This window comes from Alexandromys fortis, unplaced genomic scaffold (assembly GCF_014885135.2).
Source record: "Alexandromys fortis isolate MF-2015 unplaced genomic scaffold, M_Fortis_MF-2015_v1.1 scaffold_97, whole genome shotgun sequence".
Classification (NCBI taxonomy): Eukaryota; Metazoa; Chordata; class Mammalia; order Rodentia; family Cricetidae; genus Alexandromys; species Alexandromys fortis.
Window position 1 is genome coordinate 4437903 of NW_026067981.1, and position 27800 is coordinate 4465702.

Sequence of the window (27800 nt, forward strand, 5' to 3'; positions counted from 1 at the left end):
TTATTCACAGTCCTCCCTTCTCCTCTGCAGTTTAGTTCTGGTTTCTTCTTGCCGCCGTCTCCAAGCCGCGATGATGGCTTCATCGTCCATTTCTTCTTCCTCTTGTCGGTTTGTACTTCTCCGATACTGGGACTGCCGGCCAGACGCAAACCTCCCTTCTTCTCTGTTGTCTGTCCTCTCTTTCTCTCCCTCCTCTTCCGACCTCATGAAGCTCTTGGAAAATTTCCTTTTGGCCCCAAACTCAGCGAAGTCTGACTTAGATGACTCTTCCACATCTTCCCAGTCCCTGGGCCTGGTCCAGTTTGGACGTCTTGGTCCTGGGGACTCTTCCCCGTCGGAGGGCTCAGGGGTCCGGCGGAAGAAATAGGGCTCTGGGCTCTCCTCGCGGGAGCTCGCCGTCTCGCTGAATGTGGACCTGGAGAACTTGTGAACTTCTCTGCCCTCTTTGGTGGTGGAAGATGAGACCCGTGAGGTGTTTCTCACGGCATTGCCGTCTGCTTCGTGGAAGGAGGTGTCCTGTTCCTCTGACCGGGATTTGGAGAACTTGTAACTGCAAGATTTAGACTCGGTTTCCCGGAGCAGGGAAGACCTCGTGTACCTCCCCCTGGAGCTTCCAGACCAATCACTTTGGGGAGGAGACTTTTCTTCCGTCCTGAGGCCGCTCAGCCACATATTAATATTGCTATCCATCTCGTTGCCAGCTCTGTGGCCATTTCTATAGAGATCGGAGATGGCCAGGGAGGAGGAGGTGTCTGTTTCAGGTTTCTGGGAATTACTGCGGGAGGAATACCGGAAACTTCCGATGGCACTGTCTGTGTCCTCATCTCTGTCACCCACGCCGCTGTCCTCATCATCCTTGGCCTTCTTCTTCTTGAACAGGGAGCTGCGCTTGTTGTCTGAGGCCAGCTTCTCCATCTTATACTCGGACATCTTCTCCTGCAGCTCCATCTGCATCTCTCTCTCCTTCCGGCCGAGCTCCTTCAGGTCCACGTTGTCAGCAAAGAGGCTGTAGATGGGCTTGCTGGTCCCCCTCACTCTGTTCCCACTGCCTTCTGCCCCGGAGGTCAGTGAGCTGGTGGAGGACAGCACAGACTGCGCGTCGGTGCTAGGCCTCACCTGGCTCTGAGGCGGTAAGCAGCCACTTAAGGAGGAGCCGAGCATGGAGACCTGGTCATCCTGCAGGCAGCTGGCTGCTGGCGCTGCCTTCATACTCGCGACAGATGGCGAGCGGGACAGCAAGAGCATTTCATTTTGCTTCTGGGCCAGGGTTTCATTGACGACGTTGGCGATCCAGTTTTGGATACTGGCAATGGAAATGGTGTCTCCGGGCCCCACTGGCAGGTTAGGCAAGGGTGTGGTGGGCATGTTGCTTGCAGGCTGAGACAGGTGAGAATGGTGGCTCTGGGTGCTGAGTACTGATGCCGTGTCCCCATCTGCACTGACCACCGAGGGGGCTGCAGACCAGAACGCAGACAGGGGGATGCTCCTACTGGCTGCACTATCTGCCTCCCAGCTTCCCATGGACTGGCTCTCTTCCAGCGTCTGCCTGCTTCTCTCCAGTAACTCCAGTCTCCGTTGCCTCTTCTTGGCCGAGGCCGCATCCTCTCCCCTGCTCATCTCTACCACCTCCTCCTTGTTCTCACTGCCCACCTTTCTCTGGTGCTTCAGCTTCCAGGCCTGGTAGGCTGTCAGGTTGACATCGGAGAGGCTTGTCTCTCCGGCTGCCTCTTCAGCACCATGCTCACTGCTTCCATCTCCCACCTCCGAGTCTTTCTTGTGAAATCCAAACTGGATTCTCTTAACCCTCCACCTTTCTAGGGCCGTGAGCTTGTCCTTGTTCCTGCTGCAGAAGTTGTAGAAGGAGCTGGCCTCGGACAACACACTCTCCTCATCATCCTCTCGAACCCTGCCCCCTGCTTCTGAATCCATGTCCATCTCCTCCCTCTTGCTCCTGGAGTGGTACTTCCGCGCAGCCTCCTTCTCAATCTCAAGCAGCCTCTCGTTCCACATGTCCCAGGTGCTCTCTGAGGACTCAGAGTCGGAACAGCGTCTTCCGCGGCGGCTTTGGCTGTTCTTCTCCAGTTGCCGCTTCAAGACCCGGATGTCATGGCTGCTTACACTCTCTGAGACGCTGCTCTCGCTCAGAGTGTGCCTGCGCCTTCTGCCGGCGTAGGAGCTCTCTTCCTCCTCTTCCTCCTCCCGACTCCACTGTCGGTGCCCTTTGCTTTGGGACCTCTCATTTCGGCTCTGCCACTCCTGGATTATCCTTCCCACATCCCCATCCTCACAGTCGTCCTCGTCCTGGGCAGAGGAGGCAGAGCAACTGCCCTTTCTACTCCGAGCAGCCTCGCCCTTGGGGAGGCCCTGCCCCTTCCTCCACTCCTCATACAGCTTCTCCTCTTCCTCTTCATCAATGAGGGTGACTGGCTTGGAGACCCGGCTGGCCTTCCCCAAGGAGGAGCCACTCAGGTGGCTGGTGGCATCGTCTTCTTCTTCCACCATCAGTGAATTTACTCTAGCCCCCAGTGTGCTCCCAGCATCCTCCTCAGGCTCCTCCTCACCATCCTCCTCTTCCCTCTCCTCCATCAGCTTCTCATTGAGCTCCCGCAGCTGTTTCAGGAAGCCGTCATTGGGGTAGATGGCCCGCTTTCTGCGCACGGTCATCAAGGCCTCCAGGATGGCCATGTTGTGGAAGATCATCAGGTAGGCGACCACCAGCACTGCTGACCTGCTGATCCCCATTTCGCTGCTCACCAGGACTTTCCCTAAAGGCAAAATGAGCACAAGAGGCAATGACGCAATTGCTCGGCTTCCTCCTGCTGTTTCTCTAGAACGCTATTTTGATGTGTTGACCCCTGGGTGTTTGCTTTGACTCGGGTGTTCGTCCCTGCTCAAATCACACAGGCACTTGTCCCGCGGACATTGGACAGAGCGTCCCCACTGCTGTTGCTTCTGAAACACTGGGGTCCATTTCTCCTTTCTCCCTTCCCCAAACTCTTCCTCATTCAAGAGAGGAAAAGTTAGAGAAGTTAGGAGGCAGAAGACAGGGGCAAAAACTCCTGGAAACTTCTCTTTACAGCATCCTGGATCATCTGACCCTCATTCCCATCATCTGACCTCTGCGGGATGCTGACAGCAATAGGAACTCACTGGCTCACAAATCTAATTTGTAGAGAATTCTTTTATATTTCAGGGTAAAGTATAACCTAGAGCAATAGGAATCCAGGGCTTCTTCACTGACATTCTGGAGTCAACAGCAAATGCATTTGGACGAACCAGACCCTTTGTACAAAGGCCTTTGCAAAGATTACCATCACATTTGGTTTCTTCCTGGTTAACTTGAGTCTTTTAAGCATTCCCCTCATGACTACAGACACTCCCTTCCAAACATTAAAAGGAAACATTGACCTTAATAGTTTTTATTATTTTTTTACAAAGAGTTTGTTTTCAGGCTAGAACAAGCTATTTCTGGTTTGGACAACTCACATAGAGTAGGGTGGTTCCCACATCACTTGTGGACATGCAGCCTTCACTTATGCCACCGGTACTATACTCACCTTTTACTATTATAATGAAATGCCCAAAGCGGGTTGTAAAGAGAGAAAGTTTATTTTTTGCTTATGAGTCTGAAGATGCATGGTCTAGAGGCGGTATCTAATGACAGCCTTCCTGCTGGTGGAGTCCTGAGGCACACCACAGAGTAAAGGACAGAAAGTGTGTGTGTGTGTGTGTGTGTGTGTGTGTGTCCGTGTCCTCATTTCTGCCTCTTAAGAAGCTACCAGGATTGGATCACGAGGGCTCCACCCTAATGGCCTTATCTAACCCTCATCATCTCTTAAAGGCTGCAGCTTCAAACACTACAGTTGGATCAGGGTTCCACCCTCTTATTATCTCAAAAAACAGGGATTAATTTTCAGGTCAGGAAGCCCTAGGAGGGGCATGCAAAGTATCTAAACCAAAACGTTGTTTGCAGTATGGACAGACAGGCCAAATAAAGATCTTAAATTCTTCTGTATCGACTGAAATCTATAAAACAAACAAACAAATCAACTTGCTACTAAGTCATGTTTCTCATCCGTAGTATGTTTTAACCATGAAGGTAGCATTGCAAATCCCTACTGATACTTTTGGTCTATGCAGTCCGTCCTTCCAGCCCACAGAAGCTTCCGAAAGGAAAGCTGTACCATTCAGCAGTCATGTTGTCCCCTGGCCTCCCCGTCTGCTTTGCATCTTTCATAAATGTGACAGACACTCTGTCAGTCCCTTCATTCTAATGGCTGTTTAAAATGCAGCCTGAGACCCCCGGAGACCTTCCTCCCGGCTCTCATCAATCTATTTGCCAACAGCCTTTGGAGATGTTTGCTAAATCGGCAGGAGTCCTATCTGATAATACGAATAGGGGATGATTCTTTTGTTATCATATCTTTGCGCCAGTGAGGCCACGTTTTTGTCACAGGGGAGGTCAGAGACCGGGACTGGAAAGGACCCAGGGCCTAGCAACGCTGCTAGTGTCGGGAGTCAGCAGCCACTAGAGGGAGGTAAGTGAGCAGAGTCAAAATAATGAAGGGCTCTGGTTCTCATTTTAGCCCTTCTTACAACACCTGTGCCTCACCGAGGACCTTTTCTTAACCCTATGTCCAGGTCACAGCCTCCTTGTTAGTATCAAGATTCCAAACTCATCCCTTGACAGGCCAGCTCACTTTCAAAACATTACTGCCTCGTCTTTCTCATAAGGGCATCGAGTCCTGTTTAGACCCATCTGGCATAAAGTGGGTTTGGCGTGAGGACAAGTCTTCCTATGCTGTGCTCTTGTCTCCTGGGATTCCTCTGCAGAACCTCAGGGACACAGCCTGAAGGACAAAAAGAGGAGGCTGAGTCGGGCTTTGGGGCTTCTACTCGCTTCATCTAAAGCAAAATCAGGTGTTTTCTCTTTTCTCTATTGAGTGCAAGGCCCAGGCAGAGGGAGCACTTGGGACAGAGCTTGCTTAGCATTTGGGAGGACCTGGGTTTGATCCAGAGCAGCAGGGAAGAGGCACTGAGCACAACTCCAGGGAGCACCCTCAATAATGGAGTAAAACTATGCTGTTGAAGCAAGGTAGGAATACAGGGGAAATTATGGGGACACGGGAATGAAAACGAGCCCACGTCGGAGCCTCTCACCCGTGGAGGGCAAGCGTTCCAGCACTGTTCACAGTGCTGTGAAGGTTACATATAACGAGAGCCTTCCTTTCATATATGGACACTTTATGTTAAATTAGCAGCGACCTAGGTTTAAAAGCTGAATGTATATGACCTGGAATAGGTTTCATCCCTCTCCCAGACATTTTCTAGGGGTCTCTAACAAATCTGTTCACTTTGTTTATAGTGAAGACACTTAACTTCCTGCATCCCTGGGATCTAGAGTTTTGCCTTATCAACCACAATCCCGCTGGGTGCCCTTCAGGAACCACCCTGTGATCTCATTTAGGCTAGCAACCCTTTAAAGATAATAGTTTCAGAACCTGACCGGAACAGTGTGCCTGGCCATTGTAAAAGGCAGCCAAGTGCCACTCGGTCAGAACGGCCAATGCCCGTGCTCTCGGGGGCGCCTCACTTTCTTCTCAAGCTCCCCTCTTTCTAGCAACCCCTGTTTTGAAATGTGTTAAAAATGTCTTTTGAGAAACACCAAGTCTGCTTCATAACAGCTCATCCCGAAATTCTTTGGTGTCAAGGATCCAGTTTTACCTCAGTGGAGAGCACCAAAAGACTAAGGGAACTCCTCAGGCCGATGCGGGTAACCGCGTGGAACTGTGCCTCTATCCCTGCCACCGCTGACAGGATAGAAACTTTCTATCAGGGCTGGAGAGATGGCTCAGTGGTTAAGAGCATTGCCTGCTCTTCCAAAGGTCCTGAGTTCAATTCCCGGCAACCACATGGTGGCTCACAACCATCTGTAAAGAGGTCTGGTGCCCTCTTCTGGCTGCAGACATACAGACAGAATATTGTATACATAATAAATAAATAAATAAATAATTTAAAAAAAAAAAGAAAGAAACTTTCTATCAGTAAAAATGGCTCCAGGAAGGTGGCCAATGTACACAGTCATCACTTTGTTTAGCAAGTGGGCTGATTGGTGGGTGGAAGGACCATCTGGATAAGGGTGCTGCTTCAAAGATAAGAGAATGCTACTGGAGACTGTGCAGGACTTGAGCACGACCGTGTCCACACCCTCTCTACCCCTCAGTGTGTGTGTGTGTGTGTGTGTGTGTGTGTGTGTGTATTGTGGATTTACACTGTATCCTCCTAACCCATAACTCCCCCTTTCTTCAGAACATACCTCTCCACACCCTAAAGAAGCAAGTGCTAGCCCAGAAGCCATCCCAGCTGCTGTTGCTGACAGAACTCAGATGACTAGAAAAGGGACTAGGGTCCACCAGACCATGGAATTTGGAGATGGGACTGAAGTAGATAGCAGCTAATAGCAGTCTTCCTGTCTGACATAGAGGGAGAAAGAAAACAGAACCCAGGAGTCCCGAGAATGTCTAGTGCCTCCCTCAGGCCATGTTGGGGTCCTGTCTTGAAGTTCTTTCCCATGTCTCTTGGCAGCTTGGCTTCAGCACAGTGCTTTTCCGAGGAGTTGGAACTGGTTTTGCACTTACCAGCAAAATCCACGTCCCCACCCCTGTATGTGTGCAGCGTATTTCTTATTTCCGGAGACAGGGTTTTGGTTTATAATGGTGCCTGGCTTGATACTAGCTATACAGCTGAATTTGGAAGCCATGACAGTCCTTCATCCTCAGTCTCCCATGTGCTGGGACTACACACATTTGCCATGACCTTGGGCTAAGAGGGTTTAATTATTACACAGAGGCAAAGCCAGAGGACCCATCTAGGAGCCTCGACGTCCTAGGCCGTAAAATGTAAACAGCAACACCCCATCATGGGGTCACTGTGATGGGTGAATAACAACACCCCATCATGGGGTCACTGTGATGGGTGAACAGCAACACCCCATCATGGGGTCACTGTGATGGGTACTGGTGTTCCTACCTCCAGTGCATTCTAGAGCAAAGGAAAGAAAGGCTCTGGGGAATTCAGGTATTTACTTCTCTGTCTCTGAGTGGGACCTACCTTAAGGTGGCAGCCACGCCTCTGCACAGTACCTGTAGGAGGTAGTGATTCAATGCTAGAATGGGCACAGGAGAGGCCCTGGCAAGGTGGGCACTGGGGCTCCCTGTGCAATGGCCAGAGGTTTAACTTAAGCCATGCGTTTTCAATCTATAGGTCTCAAACCAGGGTTGCATATCAGGTATCCTGCATAGCAGATATTTACATTGTGATTCATAACAGTAGCCAAATTACAGTTATGAAGTATCAATGAAATAATTTTATGGTTGGGGGGGGTCAGCACAACACAAGGAACTGTATTAGAGGGCTGCAGCGTTAGGAAGGCTGAGAATCATTGGCCTAGGCAGGCCTAATACTCAGCTTTGCCTTGGTGCATGCATCCTAGAAGTCAGGCGCGCACCCTCCACAAGCCTACGGCAGGAGACTTCCAGTGCAGCATCCTCTTCCTCACAGGCCTGCTCTAGCTGTGACTCTAATGTCCGCCAAAGTCCCTGCCTACTACGAATCCATGTTCTGCTGCTTTCCTGCTCTCATGATGGCCGCATGATGGCCGCATGATGGCCGCATGATGGCCGCATGATGGCCGCATGATGGCCGCATGATGGCCGCATGATGGCCGCATGATGGCCGCATGTTGCATCCACAGCCCATGCCCTGTTTGCAAAGCCTCTTTGCCGAAGACAATGATGCACTCGGCCCCACATAGATGAAAAGACCTGCACTTTTAAAAGTAAGTTTAAGCTGGATGGGTAGTTCATATCTGTAAACCTGGTACTTAAGAGACTGAGGCAGGAGGATTACCTCAATTTGAAGGCCAACTTGGGTTACACAGTGAATTATAATACAACTTAGGCTATAGAGTGAGACATTGTCTCTAAAACAAACACACAAAAAAAAATCAAAAGGAAAAAATAAAAGAGAACTCTGTGTGTGTGTGTGTGTATGCAATATTAGCATTAGTTAAATATAAGGCCACTGTGTTTCCTGGGGGAAAATAGTTCTTGGGTAAAGCTAGCTTATCATGGACTGCATGCCAGGCCTCCAGTCAGCAAATCCTGCACTCTTAATGCCAGGCGGTAGCTCTTGCAGGGATGAAAACCTGTCATGGAGAAGTGTGCAGAACTCTGGGCACTCCCACGGACTCTGGTCTGTTCTCACAGTGCCTCACACAGCAGCCCCAGGCCCGCTCCTTTCCCTCCTTCTTGACCATTCTCCAAGGCAGAGGGAGTGACTTCTAGGTCATCAATCACCCCGAAGGCCTCTCATCCTGTGGGCACCCTCCCTTTGCCATTGTTGCTGTCCCTGTCAGGCAGCCCTTATGCACTGTGCTCCTCCAGCCCAGTCTTTTGATTCCTGCACACATCAAACTTGGGCTTTTACACTAGAACTTCTCTTAGCCAAGAATGCCCTCCTGCTCCCGGCTAGCTCCTCTTCCTATGGAGCTTAAATGGCCTGTCCATAATAAGGTTTTCCCTGGCTCCCTCGGGGAGCTAGCCTGGCCCCCTGGGGAGCTAGCCTGCCATTCCAGTGTGTCATTCAAGTTAGTTTTTGCCTTGCATTTACCATGGCCACCTCCCCTCCCTCTTCCCCTTCTTCCTTCTTTGATTTCCCTTCCCCTCACTGCCACACCTCTTAACAGTGCAGGAACGATGCTCATCACATGTCTGGCCCTTAATAATTGCCCCTGGATGAATGATCTTTCTTTCCTTTGTCAGAGAAAACCACCACACAAAGACAGATTTCCTCCAGGCAGTCAGAAGGTTTCTGTAACATCTCCCATCTCCCCACTGGAGATTTTCAACAGCCCAGAGCCTGCAGGACCCCCTCACCTCTGTAGGTCAACAATGCTTCGTCAAGGAACTCGGCTGCCTTCCGGAAATGCTGGGAGATGTCCACCTCTGGGAAGTCATCCACCTCTATCCCCAGGTACTGGATCTCCAGGCCAGTGTAGAATTCAGAGCCTGTGTAAACACCTGTGCCATGTGCGGCGTTCAGGATGTGGGTGATCCCCAGCCTCTTGAGCCGCCCCTTGTTCACAGCTACGCTCCTGGGGCAAGAGACAGGGCATGGTTAGCAGAGTCAGATAGGTATATTGCCAAGGTGATCAGGATCCCATAGTTGGGCTAGGGCTCCCCCCTCTGGCCCTTGTAGTCTGGGGTTCAATGCTAATGCCTTTCATAAAGAGAGGCCAATGCTTTGGGCTACAGCAAGATAGAAGAGAGACAGGGCATTGGGCAAGGAAGCAGGGAGAAAAGGACAAGAGCAGTATGATTGGAAATGCACACACATATAAAGCATAAAGGTGGCATGAAAAGTAAAAGTAGGAGCCCAGAAAGATAGTTCAGTGGTTAAGAGCACTGGCTGTTCTTCCAGGGGACCCTGGTTCTCTTCCCAGCACCTACATGGTGGCTTACAACCATTTATAACTCCAGTCCCAGGGGATCCAACACCCTCTTCTGGCCTCAGGCATGCACAGATGTTCATGCAGGCGAAACATGCATACAAAATATTTTTAAGAAACAGTAAATAAAGAAAAATTAGAAGTCTTGTACTCTGGCATCACACACAGTATTCTTCCAGATCCCCTCACACACATAATTTTATTTTATCCTTATCAGAAACTGAAGAAGTAGAAGGGGCAGTTTTGTTCCTGCTTGAAGATTACAAAAATGAATTCAAGAACCTTTATTCAAGGCTGGAAAGGAGAAAAAGACCAAGTAAGATGAGTGTTCGGGGCTCTTCCTTTTGTAACTGAGTAAGTGGAGCTCAATTTGAAGAGCCCCTGAGGACAGCTTTTCTCAAAGAGCTGCAGAGGCTCTGGGGACATCCAGCTTTGTCTGGTGACCATGGAATAAATGCTTCTGGACCTGAATATCTGGTTAAAGGTCACTTAGGGCTTGATGATCTGGGAATCAGTTTTTGGGCAACTGATCATTGCATGATGGAGTAGAAGACCCAGTGTACAAAGCTCTCTCCACATTGCCTGCCTTAGTGATGTGGGAGGTCCTTCTGTCTATGGGTTGCTTTTATTGGTTAGTGAATAAAGAAGCTGTTCGGCCAATGGCTTAGCAAAGTATAACCAGAATGTAAGATAGATAGATAGATAGATAGATAGATAGATAGATAGATAGATAGAGAGTAGGTGGAGTCAAGGAGACATGCCATGTAGCTGCTAAAGGGGAAAGACACGAGTTGCTAGCTGGAACCTTGCTGGTAGGCCACAAACCTTGTGGTAAAATATAAAATAATAGAAATGTGTTAATTTAATATGTAAGAGCTTGCTAGGAATATGCTGTAGTGATTGGCCAAGCAGTGATTTAATTAATATAGTTTCTGTGTGGTTATTTCAGGGCTGAGCAGAAGGGAACAAACAACTGGCTTCCTACAACAAATTGGTGCCCAACGTGGGACTCAAACCCATGACCCTGGGATTAAGAGTCCTATGCTGTACCTACTGAGCTATTTACAAAGGTTAGGAAGAAAGATAAACAAAGGTGATTAGATTCAGAGTTCTTGTTTTGAAAAAAAGGGGGGGGGAGTGATGTGGGACCATGATCTTGTACCCTATAAAGATTTATCAGTTGTATTGCTTTAATAAAATGCTGATTAGCCAGTAGCCAGGCAGGAAGTATAAGTAGGGTGACAAGGCAGGAAGTAGAAGTGGGGCAATGAAAACAGGAGAATTCTGGGAAGAAGAAAGGGTCTGTCTGTAGTCGTCACCCAGACACAGAGGAAGCAAGATGAGAACGCCTCACTGACCAAAGGTACCAAGCCACGTGGCTAACACAGACAAGAATTATGGGCTAGTGTAAGTTATAAGAGTTAATAAGAAGTCTGAGATAATAGGCCAGTCAGTTTATAATTAATGTAGACCTCTATGTGTTTCTTTGGGACTGAATGACTGCAGGACTGGGCGGGACAGAAACCTCAGTCAACATCCCAGGGTCCAAACCTCTATCCTTCAATTCTTGCTCTTTGGGTAATTGCATTAGGAAGATATATCATTAAGTAACCAGTGCTTCAGCAAAAATTAGTTTCTGGTCTCAATTATGCACTGACAAGACCTTGAAGAGATAAACTGTGAGAACTGTTTTTGGTTTTGTTCTAGAAACCACTGATTAACTTGAAACTAAGTTTTCTGATCAGAAAAACAATACCTGGGAGATCTGTATATATTTGAAAAAAAAACCCAGAGAAACGAGTAAAACTGGCTCTTAGGTATTATTAACATTCTCTAACATTTCTTTCTAATCTGAGGCCTATGAGAGTGTGTTCCTGTGCATGTACACACAAACACACACACACACACACAACCTAACCAGTATCATACTATCACAATATACTCTTCTTTTACTATACTGCATACATTTTCATATATTGTTAAACATGGATGTTCACAGGCACCGTCAGTAGCTCCTAGTGTTCTCTTGTCTGGTTATTAGAGACGTGGTGGGGTGGTGGAGGTGATGGAGCTGGCAAGCACCCACGTCAGGAAGATCCCTGGAAGGTCAAGCCTATGCTGAAGAGCACCCACGGGCAGGAGGTGGATGTGGTCATTTTGTCTGGGGATCTCCGTGTGCAGGGTGATAGACTTTCTCCAATGTTAGGCCTGGGTAAGTGGTCAGGCAGCCACCATTTGATGGAAGAAACTGTGTGGGCATTGGGTGAGCTAGAGGAATTTCATCTCGGGGATCAACCAGAGGAGGACAGAGGGCCAGGTCTCTGCGGTCACACTCACTTCTCAGCTATGAAGACGTTGGGCCAGACCTCATCCACCTCATTCCGAGGGGCCTCTTGACGGTCCTGGATCAGTGCCCGCTGCAGGTCCAACACACAGGGGGTGTTGAACAGGCTCTTGTCATCCATCTTCTCCCTGACACGGTTGTACAGGTCTTCCACCAGCAGCTGCTCGGCAGACTCCAGCATGCCTGGACACTCCGTGTCTGCTCTGAGACCCCGAGGCTTGAGTTCTACAGGGGACACATGGTATTTGGATCAAAGAGTTAGAAACACCACAGCTTTCCCTGCCCTTTGGGGGAGTCTGGGCCAGCTTGCTACCTGGACCCTGGCACAGATGGAGTACCAGGAGCATCTACCAGGAAGGATTTACTTAGAACTCAGGACCATGGTGTTGATCTAGACTTAGGATCAGGATCCACTACAGGTGGGTGTGGGGGAGGGTAAAGTCAAACTGGTTTCTGTCATTCACTTCTTTGTCTGTAAAGCTGGCTGATAACGTTTTATACCTAAGTGTCTGGGTACGCAAAGTGTGTCTGATTCGTGCCTTTAACTCCCACAGTGCCTAGTACAACATGGATGGCCATGAGTGTTTACCAAATGAATGAATGAATGAATGAATGATGCTCTTTCCTAGCATAGTCCACCCCATCACATCTCGAATGCAGATATTCCTGGGAAAAGTTAAACTTTCATGAGTCAGTTATGAGACACTACCTTCTGAGACACATTTAATTTGCTTATTTGTCTCATTCTCTATGGGCTTCCCTGCTCTAGAACTCACGGGCCTGTGACTCTCATTTGCCTGCAGTTCTCATCCGCCCATGGTTCTCATCTGCCTGTGGATCTACCTCCTCGCTTCCAGGAGGGTGGGGAGTATGATCTCTTGAACCTGTCTCAAGCCAGGACCCACAGCCTTTCTGACAAAATGTTAGAAAACTCAAATTCTAAATGAGTTCAAATTCCAGCTACCTGAGCCCTCTGTCACCTGTAATGATGTCTCTGGACAACCCCATCAGAAGTGAGGCAGCCACCTGGAGAGGTCATAGGAGAATAGAAAAGGGTAAAACTGTGGAAGAGGATTGGCCCAAACTTCAACCAGGGTGTGTACCCTTGACTATAATCTGAGCAGAAATATGAACATCGCTACCTATCCTACTTCCCCCAATTTTCCTCATGCCAACCTACCTTATCAACTTAAAATTTTAAATAACTGTTTGTTTGTTTAGTTTTTTGGGGGTGTGGTGGGGGTAATACACCCTGGTGTATGTGTGGAGGTCAAAGGACAACTTGCAGGAGTTGGCTCTTTCCTTCTGCCATGTGAGATCAGAGGATCAAATCCAGGTCCCCATCCTCCATGGTGAGCACCCTCATCCACTGAGCCATTCCACTGGCCCTACTTTAAAGATTGTTGGAAGTTCATCCTCACGCAGAATGGATACACAGCTAAATGTAAACATCTCTTTGAACAGAACTCTCTGGGTTTCCTTTATTCCTTCTGGTGTCTTGGGCTTTTAAGTTTGTGTCTATTACAAGCCCTACACATCCAGCCCTACTATCAGCCCCTTGAAGCTAACAACCAGAATGGACAGCTCTGGGGTCAGAGTGGAGCCACTTCCCTCTATGACTGTGGCCTAGAGAACCATTCACATAGCATGAGATTATTTCCACCTTGTCCCATCAGAGTTATTGAGGTGAATTTAGTCAACCTGCTTCTGCCACATCTGCTCTCCTCAACGTGATGGGCACCACTGAACAAACATGGCTGCCCTTCAAATCTCCTCCGCCCTCCCCTACAAGAGTCTTCAGATGCTACCAGGCCCTCCCTCTGCCCACTTGTATGCCAGTTTATTACCTTCATTGATGATCTGTTTGGCAGCCACTGCTGAGGAGAGATGGATGGGCTCCATGAAGATGCTTTCAGTTTCTGCATCTGAGACCACTGAGTACCTGAGAAAAGGGGAATAAGCTCAGCACCGTGTGCATGAAGGCATTCCAACAGTAGAAACCTGGTCTGATTTTACCTATATGTGGTAAACAGTGAGAGATGGGAGGGAAACCCGCACTGCGCTTTGAGAATGACGCATGATAGCTTGGGTACCTGTCAACTCCTATCTGAGTTAACACCTCTGAGTCTGGGCTGGCGTGAAATAATGTGGAGTATATGTCTATGGCTAGAGGGCTGACTCGAAGGCTCTACTCTCTCAGATGTGCTAATGTCCACCACCCCGCACCCTGCCATCAGTACTATTGAGAATGCCACCAAATGTGCCTCTGTAGGGGTTTGCAGGAGTGGTGGCTGGCCAGGCTGCCACTGTTCCCTCCATCCCCAATACCTTCTCCTTGCTTGAGAGGAGACGGGTGGACAATGGAGGGGAAGTGAATGCCACAAGTGTGCTCAAGTTGCAGGTCCTTCCTAATTCTGAGCTCAGCGGACCAAAGATCAGGCTGAGTCCAAGGAATCAATAAAGCAATGTGGGTAAATATCAAAGCTATTTCTCAAAAGAAATCAATGGAGGTGTAAACAGGAGCATGAAGGATCATGGAGAATTAGGGCAGAGCAAAGGTTAGGACCCTGTAAAGTGCACCAGTGATCCACTCTTGTTGAGCTCTGTTTTCCTCTCCCATCTAGTTCTACCATTGGAGACGGAGTGATTTAAAAAGTGAGGAAACTCAGGGGATAGCGTTTCTGAGTGCCCTCTGGGAGTGTCCCACCAGGTGAAGTGAACTGTTACTCTTGTTTTACAGATGAAAACACGTGATCAGAGAGCTCAAGAATGTCGTCCAGATGGCAGAGGGTAGCTAACGAGAGGGCTGCACCTACTCAAGGTCCAGTCTTGCCCTCAGCACAGTGCCACTGCTACCGTCTAGGCTGCAATAGGGAGGTGAGTCCATCGGAGAAAGCAATTACAGCTGGGATCCCAGGCCCGACAGTGTGAGAATATGCATAGAGAGATGGATTTAAGGTGAACAAAGTTGAGCTGAGCAGTATCTAGCTGAATTGAATGGGGGCAAACTTCAGATAAGCTGGAATGGAATGAAACTGAATTGGTTCCCAGAAAAACTCTCCTGTAAGCACCTGTGGCATGGGAGTATAACGTTGGGAGACTCGTGTGCTCAGTGTCAGCTAGTCAAGTCAAAGATGCCTTGCTCAGAAAGAGGTAGCCAGATCCACCCATACAGCCTGAGGAACAGCACACTGTGGCATTATAATGCATCATTCCTGGGGACTTTCCAATATCAATGGGTCATTGAGGTCATTCCTATTTTACCTTCCTCATAAACAAGTACTCCTTATGAACAGAAAGTATATCTTCAAATGTATATGATTTCAGAATCACTATGTAAAAGTAAATGTTCCCCAGAGGGGAAATGATATGGGATGTCCTTCTATATATGTGTTGCTTTTATTGGCTAATGAATAAAGCTGTTTCAGCCAATGACTTAGCAGAATATGGCCAGGCTGAAAGAGATATAGAAAGTAGGCAGAATCAGAAAGCCATGTAGCCGCCGCTGCAGACAGAGGCACTAGAACCTTGCCAGTAAGCCACAGTCATGTGGTAATATACAGATTAATAAATATGGGTTAACCAGACATATAAGAGCTAGCTAGCAATATGCTTAAGTGATTACCTAAGCAGTGATTTAAATAATATAGTTGCTGTGTGATTATTTTGGGAGTCTGGGTGGCCAGGAAACAAACAAGCAGTCTTCCAATAACACAGGGATTCTATTGGGGGTGGGGTTGGAGGTCATGCATACTGCAATACAGAAAAGAATCTGGCTGTATTTTGTCCAGGCCTTGATATTTTGAATTAAAAGGTAGTGGGCTAATTAACTTGACACAGTAATTTTGAGGCAGTACATATAGGCTGTAGCATGATTATTGTTTACTTGTTTGGGCCAGATTTACAGTGAAAATCCAGAGCAAAATCTGTGGACAGAAAAACTGGAAAAACACACAATTTGATGAAGAAAGAAGTGTAAACAAATTAAACGCTTAAGATAAGGCCAATGCTGTGAAAAAGAGGTGATAGCTGTTGAAAGAGGTTAGTAGAAGTAAAGGGAAAGCTTGCTTTGCACTGGGATCACAAGAAAGGTCCCAGGAGAGCAAGACCCTTCACACTGAAGAAAACTAATTTCAAACAAGAGTCTTTTTAAAAAAAGAGATCTGGATAGAGAGAGCCTTCAGGTTTCCTTCAACAAGTAAGTATTTCCCCTCAATTCAGTCACTCAAGCACTCAGAGCCCACTGTAGCCATGGTGCATGGGAGCTTGGCTGTATCTTGACCAGAAAGCAGACTTTAGTATCAACTACATGATGTCAACATTGTCAGCATGCAGAACAACAGAACTACAGAGTCACACAGGCTTAAACCAAGGTTCTAGAGTAAATTAAAAGGGCCAGGCCAGGTGCAGTGGGGTCAGATTCCCTTCAGGAAGCTCTGGTCTGGGCTGGTATGACGGTGAAGCCTAAGCTGTAGTAGAGACCCCAGAGTGCTAGAGATATCAGGAACATTTAACATTTACTGAGGAAAGCTACAGGCACCCAGTGGATCCAATCCAAGAGAGAGTCCCTGTATGCCACAGAGAGCAGAGCAGTAGAGGCAGGTTTTCCCAAGCCCACTGAAGCCCATATAATGCCACCACATGCTCTCAATGCTACACATTGAGGTTCAGAGCTTAATATCTTTCTTTCCCTTTAATTCTTTCATTAAGTATTCTGTATCAGCAAAGAGAAAAATAACTAATACAGGAGGGGAATGATTGTGGATATTATTATTGGGTGAGAGAACCAGGGAAGTCTTTAGAAATGTCAATGCTCAATAAATAAAATAATAATAATAATAATAATAATAATACCTAGTGAAGTGGTACAGATTAGACAGTCTTTTTACCCCTGTCTCTAGCATGTGGGAGGTGATGAGTATTGGTAAAGACTGATGAACAGATGGGTTCCTGGGTGGATGGATGGATGGATGGATGGATGGATGGATGATATTAGGCACTGGACAAAGTGTCTGCATCTCATCATGGGAATCAAACTCTGTGGTCTCTAAGGTCCTGACTTTTGGCCTTCTCGCCAACCTAAGTGCCTGCACTGGCTTCTCCATGCTCTACTCCTGTCTGGTACTCCCGTCTTCATAAAGTTTCCTTCTGCTATAGGACCTGGCAGATGCCCATTTGGGCAGCATAGATGCTCAGTCTTCTCTTTTGGGTTTCACTTTAACCATGTCTTCTTTGGAGAAGTCCTCTGTAGTCTTACAGCATATTCCTTCCCTTTGTGGCATTCCATCAAATGAAACCTGATATTTATAAGTATCCGTCAACTAAGCTAGTCTGTGCCCTCTGTGTGTGGCTGGATGTTTCGTTGGGCATTGTGTTCCAGAACCTAGGCAAGGCTTGGCTTGGTGTACAACGAATGTGTAACAGATATTTTCTGACTCACAGACTGAATTTATCCTCAGTAGTACCGCATTTAAGGGAACATGGCAGTTGCCACAACAGGCAACAAGACCTGCAGCTGATCCGGGTATTTGCTACATGTGAGGCCCCAACAGCAAGCCAATCACAAAACCTGTGCTATGGCTGTGCTCTGTCCCTGTGTGCTCTCCTCCCTCCGAGGCCAAGCTATACACAGTCTCTAAGGCTTGTATTAACAACTAGACATTCATTTCCCATTCAGAAGGATTATCCTCCGGTCCTTTGGGTTAGTCTGGGCAACAAGATACTTTCTACAAGATATTTTATTCCCTTTCTTTAAATCAAGCTGTCTACAGTCACCGTGTGCCTCTCCATGCTGTTCACTTGCCAATATTCCCCACCCCACCCTGAATACTGCAGCACAATAGCAGTTATTTCCTTTTTGGGTTTGGTCTGTCTTGGGGGCAAGGCAGTGATCCATCTAGTTCCTCTAGCCAGATACCTTTCTGGATTATGAGCCCAGGTCTTTCTTGAGATAGCTTCCCCTCCCTGGGAGTCCTGAGCATGCATGCATATATATATAGTGCAGTTTTCACAAGTTGTCATCCATATTTGGGTGGACTTTTTGGTGAAGCAGCTGGCCCCATAAGTAACCTCACACCCATGATCCTCTAAGTAACCCCAATCAACTCGCTGATTCACCAAGCTGGACTTCAGCAGTATCTTTGGTCTGTCACTGGCTCCCTATCTGGGGTAAGTAGACACTTGTTTACGTCTGAGTCTGACTCCCCCAAACCATCAATTTTGAAAGGGCCACTGGTTAACAGTCCCCGCTGAATTGTCCAGCCCTAACCAAGCCCCTTAGTTGTTCTCCCAGCCTTTCTGACCATTCCAGCTGATATCACAAGAAACAGATTATTTGAGTCTTGACTTGAAAACAAGGAATTGAAATAAAATTATTGTCTAAGTTCTTAAATTTTGTTAAGTACAAAATTAAGAAATGAAAGCAGCATTATTCCAAGGGCTAAGAGATGAGTTTGGGCACATACTAAGGCGTTCCTTAATAGTGTTGACCCAAGTCAAAGTCATTGACAGACCTTCATACGTCGTGGGTGTAAAGTAACAATGCAATAACGCCAACATGGGGGCAGGGCAACTCCAGACTCTGTACTAGATCTGTGGTCATTCTGAGCTCAGAGCTTACAGCAGTCTTGGTTTTCAAATACATTTCACAAAGTCATGCCCAGTATTAAAATTTTTATAATAGTATGAGTCATATTTTCATGTCAACAATATTTATACAGGGAGTTTTATTAATTATTTATCAATAACATTATTTATACTGGTACTAATAAAATATTAATCATTTTACTTGCTAAGGGTCAGCTCTATGTAAAATGGTGTTTGGAGTGAACCAAACAAACCCAGGGTAAGGACTTTGGAAACACTGTAAGGATTATAAAGGGGTCTTCTTTGGACAGCTGCTCATTTTTCCTGCAGGGTCATCTGTCTGTGCTCCACTGTGGGCCTCCAGGACTCTGCACCCCCCTTTGGGCTTTCTCACATCTGTAATCTGACACCCACTAAAATTAATACAAGCCATGTCCTCACTTGTCTGGTGTGGAAAGATGCCCCACAAGGAGTTCAACATGCAGTGCCGGTGGGATCTTGGTCTGGTGTCATTTCCCATAAACCATGGTCCCTTCAAATTGTGAGGATTGGGGATTTTGTCTATTTTTGTTGTTATTTTTGTTGTTGTTAATATTGTTGTTTTTCAAGACAAGGTTTCTCTGTGTAGCTTTGGAGCTGTCCTGGAACTAGCTCTTGTAGACCAGGCTGGTCTCAAACTCACATAGATCCTCCTGCCTCTGCCTCCCGAGTGCTGGGATTAAAGGCATGCGCCACCACTGCCCAGCTGTTGTTTGTTTGACACCTGTTCTCACTTTGTAACTCAGGCTGGCTTGATCTCTCTGTGTCGCCTAAGTTAGCTTTAGACTCAGACTCCTCCTGTCTTCACTTCCTTAGCTCTGGGATTACAGGCACGTGCCACCACAGCCAGTTTTCAGACTTGGTTGGTTTCAGTGACTAACGTAGGAACTGAGGATGTCCTAAATGTACCTAAACTCTGAGACTCTGAAGAAAGATTTGAAATTAAAATTTAAAACCAAAAATGGCTGAGATTTATTCCTGTTCCTGGTGTAAAGCCTGAGCTTGGCTAATGGATCAGCAAACAGAGGATCACCATTTTGGCGGCCTGGCAGCTTCATAAGAGGGAAACAAGAAAGGCAAAAGCAGATTTCCCTGCTAACCCCCACAATATATCTGTCCTTGGTTGCTCAGCATTATCTAGTGCGGGGTGTGGAATGCGAACACCGATATTTTCCTGAGTCCGCTGCCGTGAGGAAATAAAAACCAAATGGTCCTCATACTGCTCGACCACAGACATAGTTTATGAAGTCTAGTAATGAGGGGTGCGTGAAACTGAAAAGGACCCTGCATTCTGCAGAGAATCCAAATTGCAAGAAAAGAAGAAAGGAGAGAGAGAGAGAGAGAGAGAGAGAGAGAGAGAGAGAGAGAACAGAGAGAGAACAGAGAGGCCTGAACAGTGGCCCTTTGATACTTGCAAGGTCAGTGAGATGACAGCCTTGAGGTTTTGATTTATGACCACATCTGTGCCTCAACCAGTATTCCTGAGATGGAGAGAGATGACGCGCACACCCTGATGAGAAAGCAGCAAGGCTGGCTGTTCCAGAGGACAGGCAGAAAAAAAGAGGATCTAGGATCGATACATACCTCATCACGGGATCAGGAAGGCAGCGGCTAAAAAAGCCTGGAGGGTGAATTGAAAGAGAACAATAAAGGGGAGTTTGATGGACTTCCTCACCCAGAGCCGGAGACAGTGCCGCTTTCTTTAAACCTGTGTTTTTCAAAATTGCAGACTATGACCCATTTGTGCAGCAGAAAGTCAATTCAGTGGGTGATGCCCTGGGTCTGAGAAAGGAAAAAACAGGAGGATAGAGGTAGGGAGGGAGGGCGAGCGGACACCACCATTCGATGTAAGTATAAGGGTGGTTTGGGAAGACATTTTACATTGTATATGTATGGTGCAGACATTGGGTTGTGATATGAAGGGTTTGTTCTATTGCAGATTATAAACAGCGGAGTTTGAAAGCCAATGTACTAAAGCAATTGCCAGGCAGCCTAGTGGCAGAATGGAGCCGTGATGCTCCCACCAGATCCACCTGCAGCTAATCCCTTTCAGCCAGCACGCCCCTTGCAGATGAAAGAGGGGCAGATTCTCAGGAGCCGGGGAGAGGGGGGTGCCCTTTTAGATTCGGCCTTTGTGGACAATGCCAGGTCCACACCGATAGAGGAGAGGTGGGCAGAGGTCCGTGGGCACCCCGGTTTCTTCAGGTAGCCAGGAGGTAAAACGGAGATTATGGGCGAGGGAGGAGCCCTCAATAAATTATTACACTGGACAGAGATTTCCATTTCACTGTTAACTCGTGAATTCCTAGGAAAATCTGCAGGCTTTCTTACCCCCGGAGAGTTTGGTTTTCAGGGGCTGGCTTGGAACTTAAGGTGCTCGAGGCCAGAATCCACCTCAGTTAGAAATGGAGGTTTCCGTACCTATTCAGTATCGACATTCTTTGGTCAGGCTCCTAGGTCCCCGGATGAGGTGAAATGTGGAGACTTCCTGCCGGCACCACAAACACACTGCCCGACAAGACGCAGTTAGAGTTGCCGTGCTGACAGCGCCGTTTGGAGCATACGTTGAAGTTTTACAAAGCACTGTTTTTGTCTTAGAGAAAAGTTTGGTCTGCTAGGGCGGGATCTAGGGCTGTAGTGGATTGAGGGTGCCCTGTCCTGCAAAGTTGTATCCCCCAGAGTCTGCACATGCTTATGTTTTTAATAAAGCATCATGGTGATGTAATTAAATGAAATCTAGTAAGATTAAATCACCCTAGATTAGGATTATACTCAAAGCCAATGGTAAGTGTCCTTATAAGAGGAGACAAAGGGAACAGAGATCAAAATTAATGCTATCATAAGGCAAGAAAGGGCTACAGTCAACTAAAGCTAGGGGGAGACAAAGGAGGGGTCTCCTCTAAAGCCTCAAAGGGAGCAAGTCATGGTGACCTTGATTTCACACTTCCAGCCTCCTAAACTACCAGACAGCACATTTATGACTTTTTAGCCACACCGATTGTTCAGAACCATAGGAAACAAGTACAAGAAGTATTCAATTGGATACGGTGATTTTCTGTAATCTCAGCATTTGGGGGGCTGAGGCAGGAGGACAGGCAACTGGAGGCCGGTCTGGGCTACACGGCAAGACCCTGTCTTGACAAACGCACAATGAAGAGTGTTGGCAAGCTACTTGATAACATGGTGTATATATTTTAGAAAGAATCGAACCTTCAGCTAAAGCAATAAAGCAAGAGGGATGGCGTCTCGGGGAGGACCATTCAGGATGGGGATCCAGAGCCAGAAGCAATGCTTTGCTGATGAGAATGCAGCATTTGCTTAGAGTAGAATGAGACAAATGTGATATCCTCACTGGAGGGCGAGCAAGTTTTCTTCAAGAAAAAATTTATTGATATTGTGACTAACTGAAAGAGATCCTTCTTTGGAGGAAAAATGAACTAGACCACCATTTATCAAATATCTAAAATGCGTTCATAGATGCGGTATTGTCTGTTCTCAATCACGGAGAAAAATGACTAGTCCTGATTGTTATTTATATAGCATACTCTATGGCTGACAAGCTGAAGAGCAGACCTGACCTGAGTTTTGGTCCCAACAACATCCAAGTTTTTCCATGGAGCTATTCTGCCTACTACAATGTATCCTCCTCGCTCCCATGACTTAAAACATAGATTTATTTGAGACTGAATTTATGTATGAACTACACACATTTAAAATGTACATATTGGTATGGTGAGTTTGACATGTGTTTCTATTTGAAAGCACTAAGGTTTGACTTCTCAACCCTCCCTAATCACTGTATCACACTCCTATATAAACCCTCCGCCTTTCCCCTCCCCCCTCCCTGTCCTGTGCTCGCGCTCTCTCTCTCTCTCTCTCTCTCTCTCTCTCCTCCTTATCGGTCTCTCCCCCACTCCTCTGCCTCTCTCTTTTCTTCTGCTGTCCCTGTCTCCAGAGACCCATCTCCCTGGTCCCCTTACCTCTTTTTACTTTTCCTTTCCCTTAATAAAAATCCCTCTACACGAAAAGAAAAAAAAAAACTCCCAGAATTTTCTAAACATGAAGTGATAGGATGTGCACTCATTTTTGTTTGACTGGTTTCACTCAGTATAATGACTTCGAGATCCAGCCACATGTTGAGTTAACACCTCATGCTTTCTTATTACCGTATAGTATTCTGGTTATGAGTGTCCTACAATGAGACTATTTACTCGATAGACTTTTAGGCTGTTTCAGTCTTCTGGGTTCTTGTGATAAAGCTGCCATGAGCACACATGTACAATTCTTTCCATGATGCTCAGCTTTCATGTCTCATTTCAGATCTAGAACAGGGATAGGAATCTCTTCAGGCAGGTGTGCACGCAATTTTATAACCATTGTTCCAGTTGCTGCACCCTCATGAACAGCTGGGCGGGGTAGTCTTTTTCATTCCAGGTACTCTGCGGTTATGGGCTTCGTTTCAGTTTCTCCAGTGACAACGGGTTTTGAACATAATTTCACATGCTCATGAATGATACGTATATCATGTGTGGAGAGGCATATTTTCAAATCTTTTGTACATCTGAAGTTGAATTTTGAGAGTTAAAAAGAATTCCTTGTATTTTGAAAGCCTAAAGAACTATGTTCTAGGTATAAATCCTTCATCAGATATGTAATTTGCAGGCGTTTTCTCCTAGTCAAGGACTTGTCTTTTCAGTTAGTGGGGTGCCTGCTGTGTAAGCTTGAGGACCCGAGTTTGATCCCCAGAACCTGTGTAGACAACCAGGCTTTGTAGACATGTTTATAACCCCAGGCCTGGGTAGGAATAAGTGGGAGGATCCCTGAAGCTCACACTGCAGCCAGCTGAGCCTAACGGGTGAACTCGGAGCCAGTGAGGGAGGCTGTCTCAATAACAAAGTGCACGGAGCATTAGGAATGACACCGAGGTTGACTTCTGGCCTTCAGATGCAGGTGCACATTTATTCCCATACATGATCATGCATGTGCGCGCGCGCGCACACACACACACACACCACCACCACCACCACCACCACCACCACACACTGAATGCATTCATCAGGGTTGATTCAAGCTTCATTCTATGCAATGCATTGGGATTGCTTGTGCAAATGCCTGTGCTTATAGCTATTACAGAGTAATAGCTCTCGCTTCAGACTTTGGGATGACGCCCATGGCATGTCATCATCTGTGTGCTTTCCTTGAAAACATCTGTAAACGGTAGCTGATCTGAATCTGCTTGCAGGGAATTGTAAGCAGTAGACACAAACCAAGAGGGGCATCAAAACCAGTGGGATTTAGCAGCTATCACTGAGAACCAGAGAAAATCTGCAGTGGCTGCTGGACCATGTCTGAAGGATGCTCATCTGAGTCCACTTGTGTTTTAGGCTCATCCTAGTTTTACCTGGGAAGGGGGTCTGGCTGCTCAGGACTAAGGGTACCACCCAGGTGTAATTTCGACATTAGCAAGTGCTTCTGTTTTGTGGTAGGCTAACTTGCTACAAAGCAATGCAACTGGGCCTCCTCCCTCCCGTTTCAATGGCTTCCCTTACTTTGTGTGTACTGGCCATTTGCCTTCCTCAGCCAATAATCTGAGAATCCTACCAACATCGGGAGACAGTTAATAAAATACGCGTCCTCCAGGGCAGCATTTATATACAACCGACTTCATTTATCCAGCCTAGTGTTAACTGGATAGCTCGCCATGTTAGAGTACGTATTTTGGTGCCCATTGTTCTTACTCTTGTTTGGATGCATTGAGAGTGAGCTTGCTGTGTATAGGAGAGCCAATGTGTTTAACTTTAGTGAGAGGATGTAAAAGCTCCTGGTGATTCTGCCAGTTCACACTCTCACCAGCAATGCAGGGGAGTTCTGATTCATTCACACCCTCCTTAATATCGCCAACAGCAGCTTTTTATTTTAGGTATGCTGTGGAGCATGATGTAGCTGTAAATTGTGGTTTCATTTTATTTGGGTTTTTAATTGTTTTTTTTAACCATAATTTAACTACGATCAGAAAAGTTTGTTGGTATATGCATAGCCCACTAATGGATCTATTTTAGTAAATATTCTATATCCCAATTATGAGAGTGAGTATCTTGAAGTAGTTGGGCAGACACACATGACATTACATATGCACGTGCACATACACATGTGTATATGTTCTGTAAAGGCCAATTAGGTTAGATGTTTGAATATATCTGTATTCTTCATGATTTATCTCTTTCTATCATTTACTAAGAGGTTTAAAATATTTGGTTAAAATTGTGAACTTTTTAAACTCCTGTCAGTTATTTTAATTAATTAATTTTATGTGTGTGTGTGTGTGTGTGTACTAGGTGTGTGTAGTGCACACAGAGGCCAGAAGAGCATGTTGTGCCCCCTGGGACTGGAGTTACAGATTATTGTGAGCTGCCATGTGGATGCTGGGAATTGAACCCAGGTCTTCTGGAAGAACAGCCAGTGCTTTTAACTGCTGAGCCATCCCTCCTGCCTGGATTTTTGTTTTATTTTTGCTTTAAGTATTTTGAGGCTATGTTGTTAGGCCATAGGTATTTTAAATGATTATGCTTTCTTCGTGAATTGAACCTTCAGTCACTATGCCATTTCCTCCTTTGTCTCTGGCGTGCTTATTTTAAACTCTGCCTTGTCTGGGCCTCACTGGGTTCTTTTCTGTTTGTGTCTCTATTTGTGGCAGCTGGATTTATAATTCAGAGATGACCACAGTATTTCTGATCCTAGTTTTCTCTTTATAATGCAACTTTGAAACTCTTCTGATTGGGTGTTGAGTTTCTGTTGTTCCCTTTGAAACTGAGTGGAGTGTGTGTGTGTGTGTGTGTGTGTGTGTGTGTGTGAGTGCGTGCAAAGCATAACAGAAGAGATGTGTATCTTGTGGTCTAGGAATAAAGGAACTCAAACACTATGTCTTTTTCTCTGGAATACAATTCTTGGCATTTAGCAGCCCTGTTTTAGCAGACAAAGTGGCCCACATGGAGGAATTGCATAGAAAGATAACCTCGGGCGTTCTGAACAGCAGCCCAGTCAGCCACAGCACAAACTGAAGACCGTGAGACATTCTATGACACCCAGCCCCAGCTGTTGAGGTCCCTTTGCCTTAAAGTCACCCTATATTCCAATTCTTCCAGCTCAGGCTTCAGACATCTTAGACCAAAGGCAAGCTCACTTCATTGTGTCCTTCTAGGTACCAAATTATCAACACGACTCATTGTTTTGTTTTCATGTCACTGATTTCTGAAGCTCTGAGCAATCAGTAAAATACAAGATTTCTCTTGGTAGCCTTTGTATCTCCTTGTCACAGACAGCACTCAGCTTTTAAAAAAGGGAGTTGATAATTTTCCTCTTTTAATTGGAATATTTGACCTATTCAGACTTAATGCAATTATGTATACATTTTCGTTTAAACCCACATTCTACTTTTCCTTCTTATTTGCTGTACTTTTATTTCCCCCTTCCTTATTTTTCTTCCTTCCTTCCTTGCTGATTATATCTGACCCTTGCTTCTTGCCCTGGTTAGTTATACACAAGCTATGGATTCTTTTGCAACCCGTTCCCGACTTCCTACACAAATGTGCAGTTTCAGGTGATCCTTCAAGATGACCATCATCAAGTTGAGACAGGGAAGAAAGACACAAATGAGGGTTGAGGTAGGGCTGTCCAGGGCACACCGTTTGTAATCTATTGAGTTTTGGAAGGGATCCTATTTCCAAAACAAGCATGAAATTTGGAGTGGCATATGCTCCAATTTTCCACGTCCAGACCTAGTGTGCAAAGGCCATTGAGCCTTCAAGGAAGCCTCACTTTCCCACCCACTTCACATGTGGCAATAGGAAACAATGATCCAAGAAAGCCCCAGAGCGCTGCTGCTGAGGGAGCCAAAGGCCAGAGCGAGAGATAAAAGGGTTCCTCTTAGGGGGCAGGTCCTGGTTCAACTAAATTCCTTCACGTCTGGAGTAACCATGTTCTCCATGAACAGGACAGCCACATCTTCTCTGGAAGCTTTCCTACCTGTCATCCTGGAGAGACCAGGGGATGCTGTGTTCAGGCCTGAGACAGTCACTGTTCTGTGTGGGCACAAAAGTAATGTGGGGAGACACATGGAAGGGCATTGTTGGGTGTAAACAAATTTAGTTCCTTTTCTCCCTGGGCCCATGGATCCGGGACCTATCAACCCTGGCAACCAAGTAGGGCCTTGCTGAGTTCCAGCTGGTGGACTCGGAGCACAAGGGAAGTGGCCTTCTTTCCAGGAAACGGCACTCCGGGGAAAGCTCTGTTGTCTGAGTCGTTCTTTTTTCTTTCTTTTCTGTTTTTGAGACAGTCTTTCTCTGGGTAGCTCTGGCTGTCCTGGAACTAGCTCTGTTTATCAGGCTGGCCTTGCTCAGAGAATTCCTCTGCTCCCTCCCGCCAAGTGCTGGGATTAAAGGCCTGTGCCACCACACCCGGATTCTTTTTCTTTGATTATTTCTGTGTGTGGTGGGAGAAGGGTGCACATGCTATGGATCGTATGTGGGGGTCAGAGGACAGTGTGCAGGGGTCAGCACTGTCCTACTATGTGGACCATGGGGATCAAACTCAGGTGGTCTGTCTTGGCGGCAAGAACCTTTCCCCAGAGAGTCATCTCTACAGCCCAATGGCATTCCGTTAGCCCATGTGTTTTCTTAAAACCTCACGTGAATCTGTCAACCTACATCGTCCAGTGGAACAGAAAGGACTCATCAGAGAGATCAGGGGACTCTTCTAGCAGATGTTGGTCTCCACATTGGCATCCTGCCATTGCCCCAGGGTGTTTCTAGCCTTTGGAAAGCAGCAACTCCATTGGGGGTGTAAAATTATTTTAGTACCCAGGCCTGGCCCATGGCCCCTTTCCTTTTTTATTTCCCCTCTTACATTTTCTGGCGTCTCAGTGCTCACCCATCCCTGGTCCTGGTGAATCAAGCACACTCTGAAGGGTCTCTGCCAGATTCCTATAATCAGAACCTCCCAGAAGCCTTTGGTCCTTCCCCATGTGTTTGTCACCCCACCTCCCACCCCACACACACCATGCCAGCCTGCGGCAGGTACCACATATCCCCGAGACACCACTGTCTGGCTCTCACCATGCCTCAGTGCTGTCAGGATGCCATCATGGAGAGTAAACCCCAGGAACATGCTGAGGGACATGTGTGGCACTCAGCATGGCCCACTTACTGGCTTGGAGAGGGACTCCGGAGGTAGCGGGCCTGCACGGCTCTCACATCGGCTTCATCCTCCTCGTTTGGAACTACCTGCTCCTCCTCTGGGTCTCCACCGGTCGCCATGATAGCCTTCAGC

The 27800-nt window shown here is 46.8% G+C and overlaps 1 protein-coding gene across 1 annotated transcript; it reads right to left on the reverse strand.

Annotated features, from left to right (window-relative positions):
• On the reverse strand, positions 1-27787 carry Styxl2 (serine/threonine/tyrosine interacting like 2). The gene is made up of 5 exons (XM_050158352.1): positions 27678-27787; positions 13700-13794; positions 11846-12077; positions 8937-9154; positions 1-2765 (listed from the first exon to the last, which is right to left on the reverse strand). Exons 1-5 carry the CDS (start codon positions 27785-27787, stop codon positions 1-3), a joined length of 3420 nt encoding a protein of 1139 aa, XP_050014309.1.
• Between the last annotated feature and the right edge of the window lie 13 nt (positions 27788-27800).

What these genes read in the sequence shown, in the direction of transcription:
- Styxl2 (XM_050158352.1), bottom strand. Translation starts at nt 27,787, where the DNA reads ATGGCGACCGGTGGAGACCCAGAGGAGGAGCAGGTAGTTCCAAACGAG. An exon ending in CGGAGTCCCTCTCCAAGCCA is followed by an intron (nt 13,795 to 27,677) that starts GTAAGTGGGCCA and finishes CCCTTTTCTCAG; the next exon opens with GTACTCAGTGGTCTCAGATG. An exon ending in AACGTCTTCATAGCTGAGAA is followed by an intron (nt 9,155 to 11,845) that starts GTGAGTGTGACC and finishes CTCTTGCCCCAG; the next exon opens with GAGCGTAGCTGTGAACAAGG.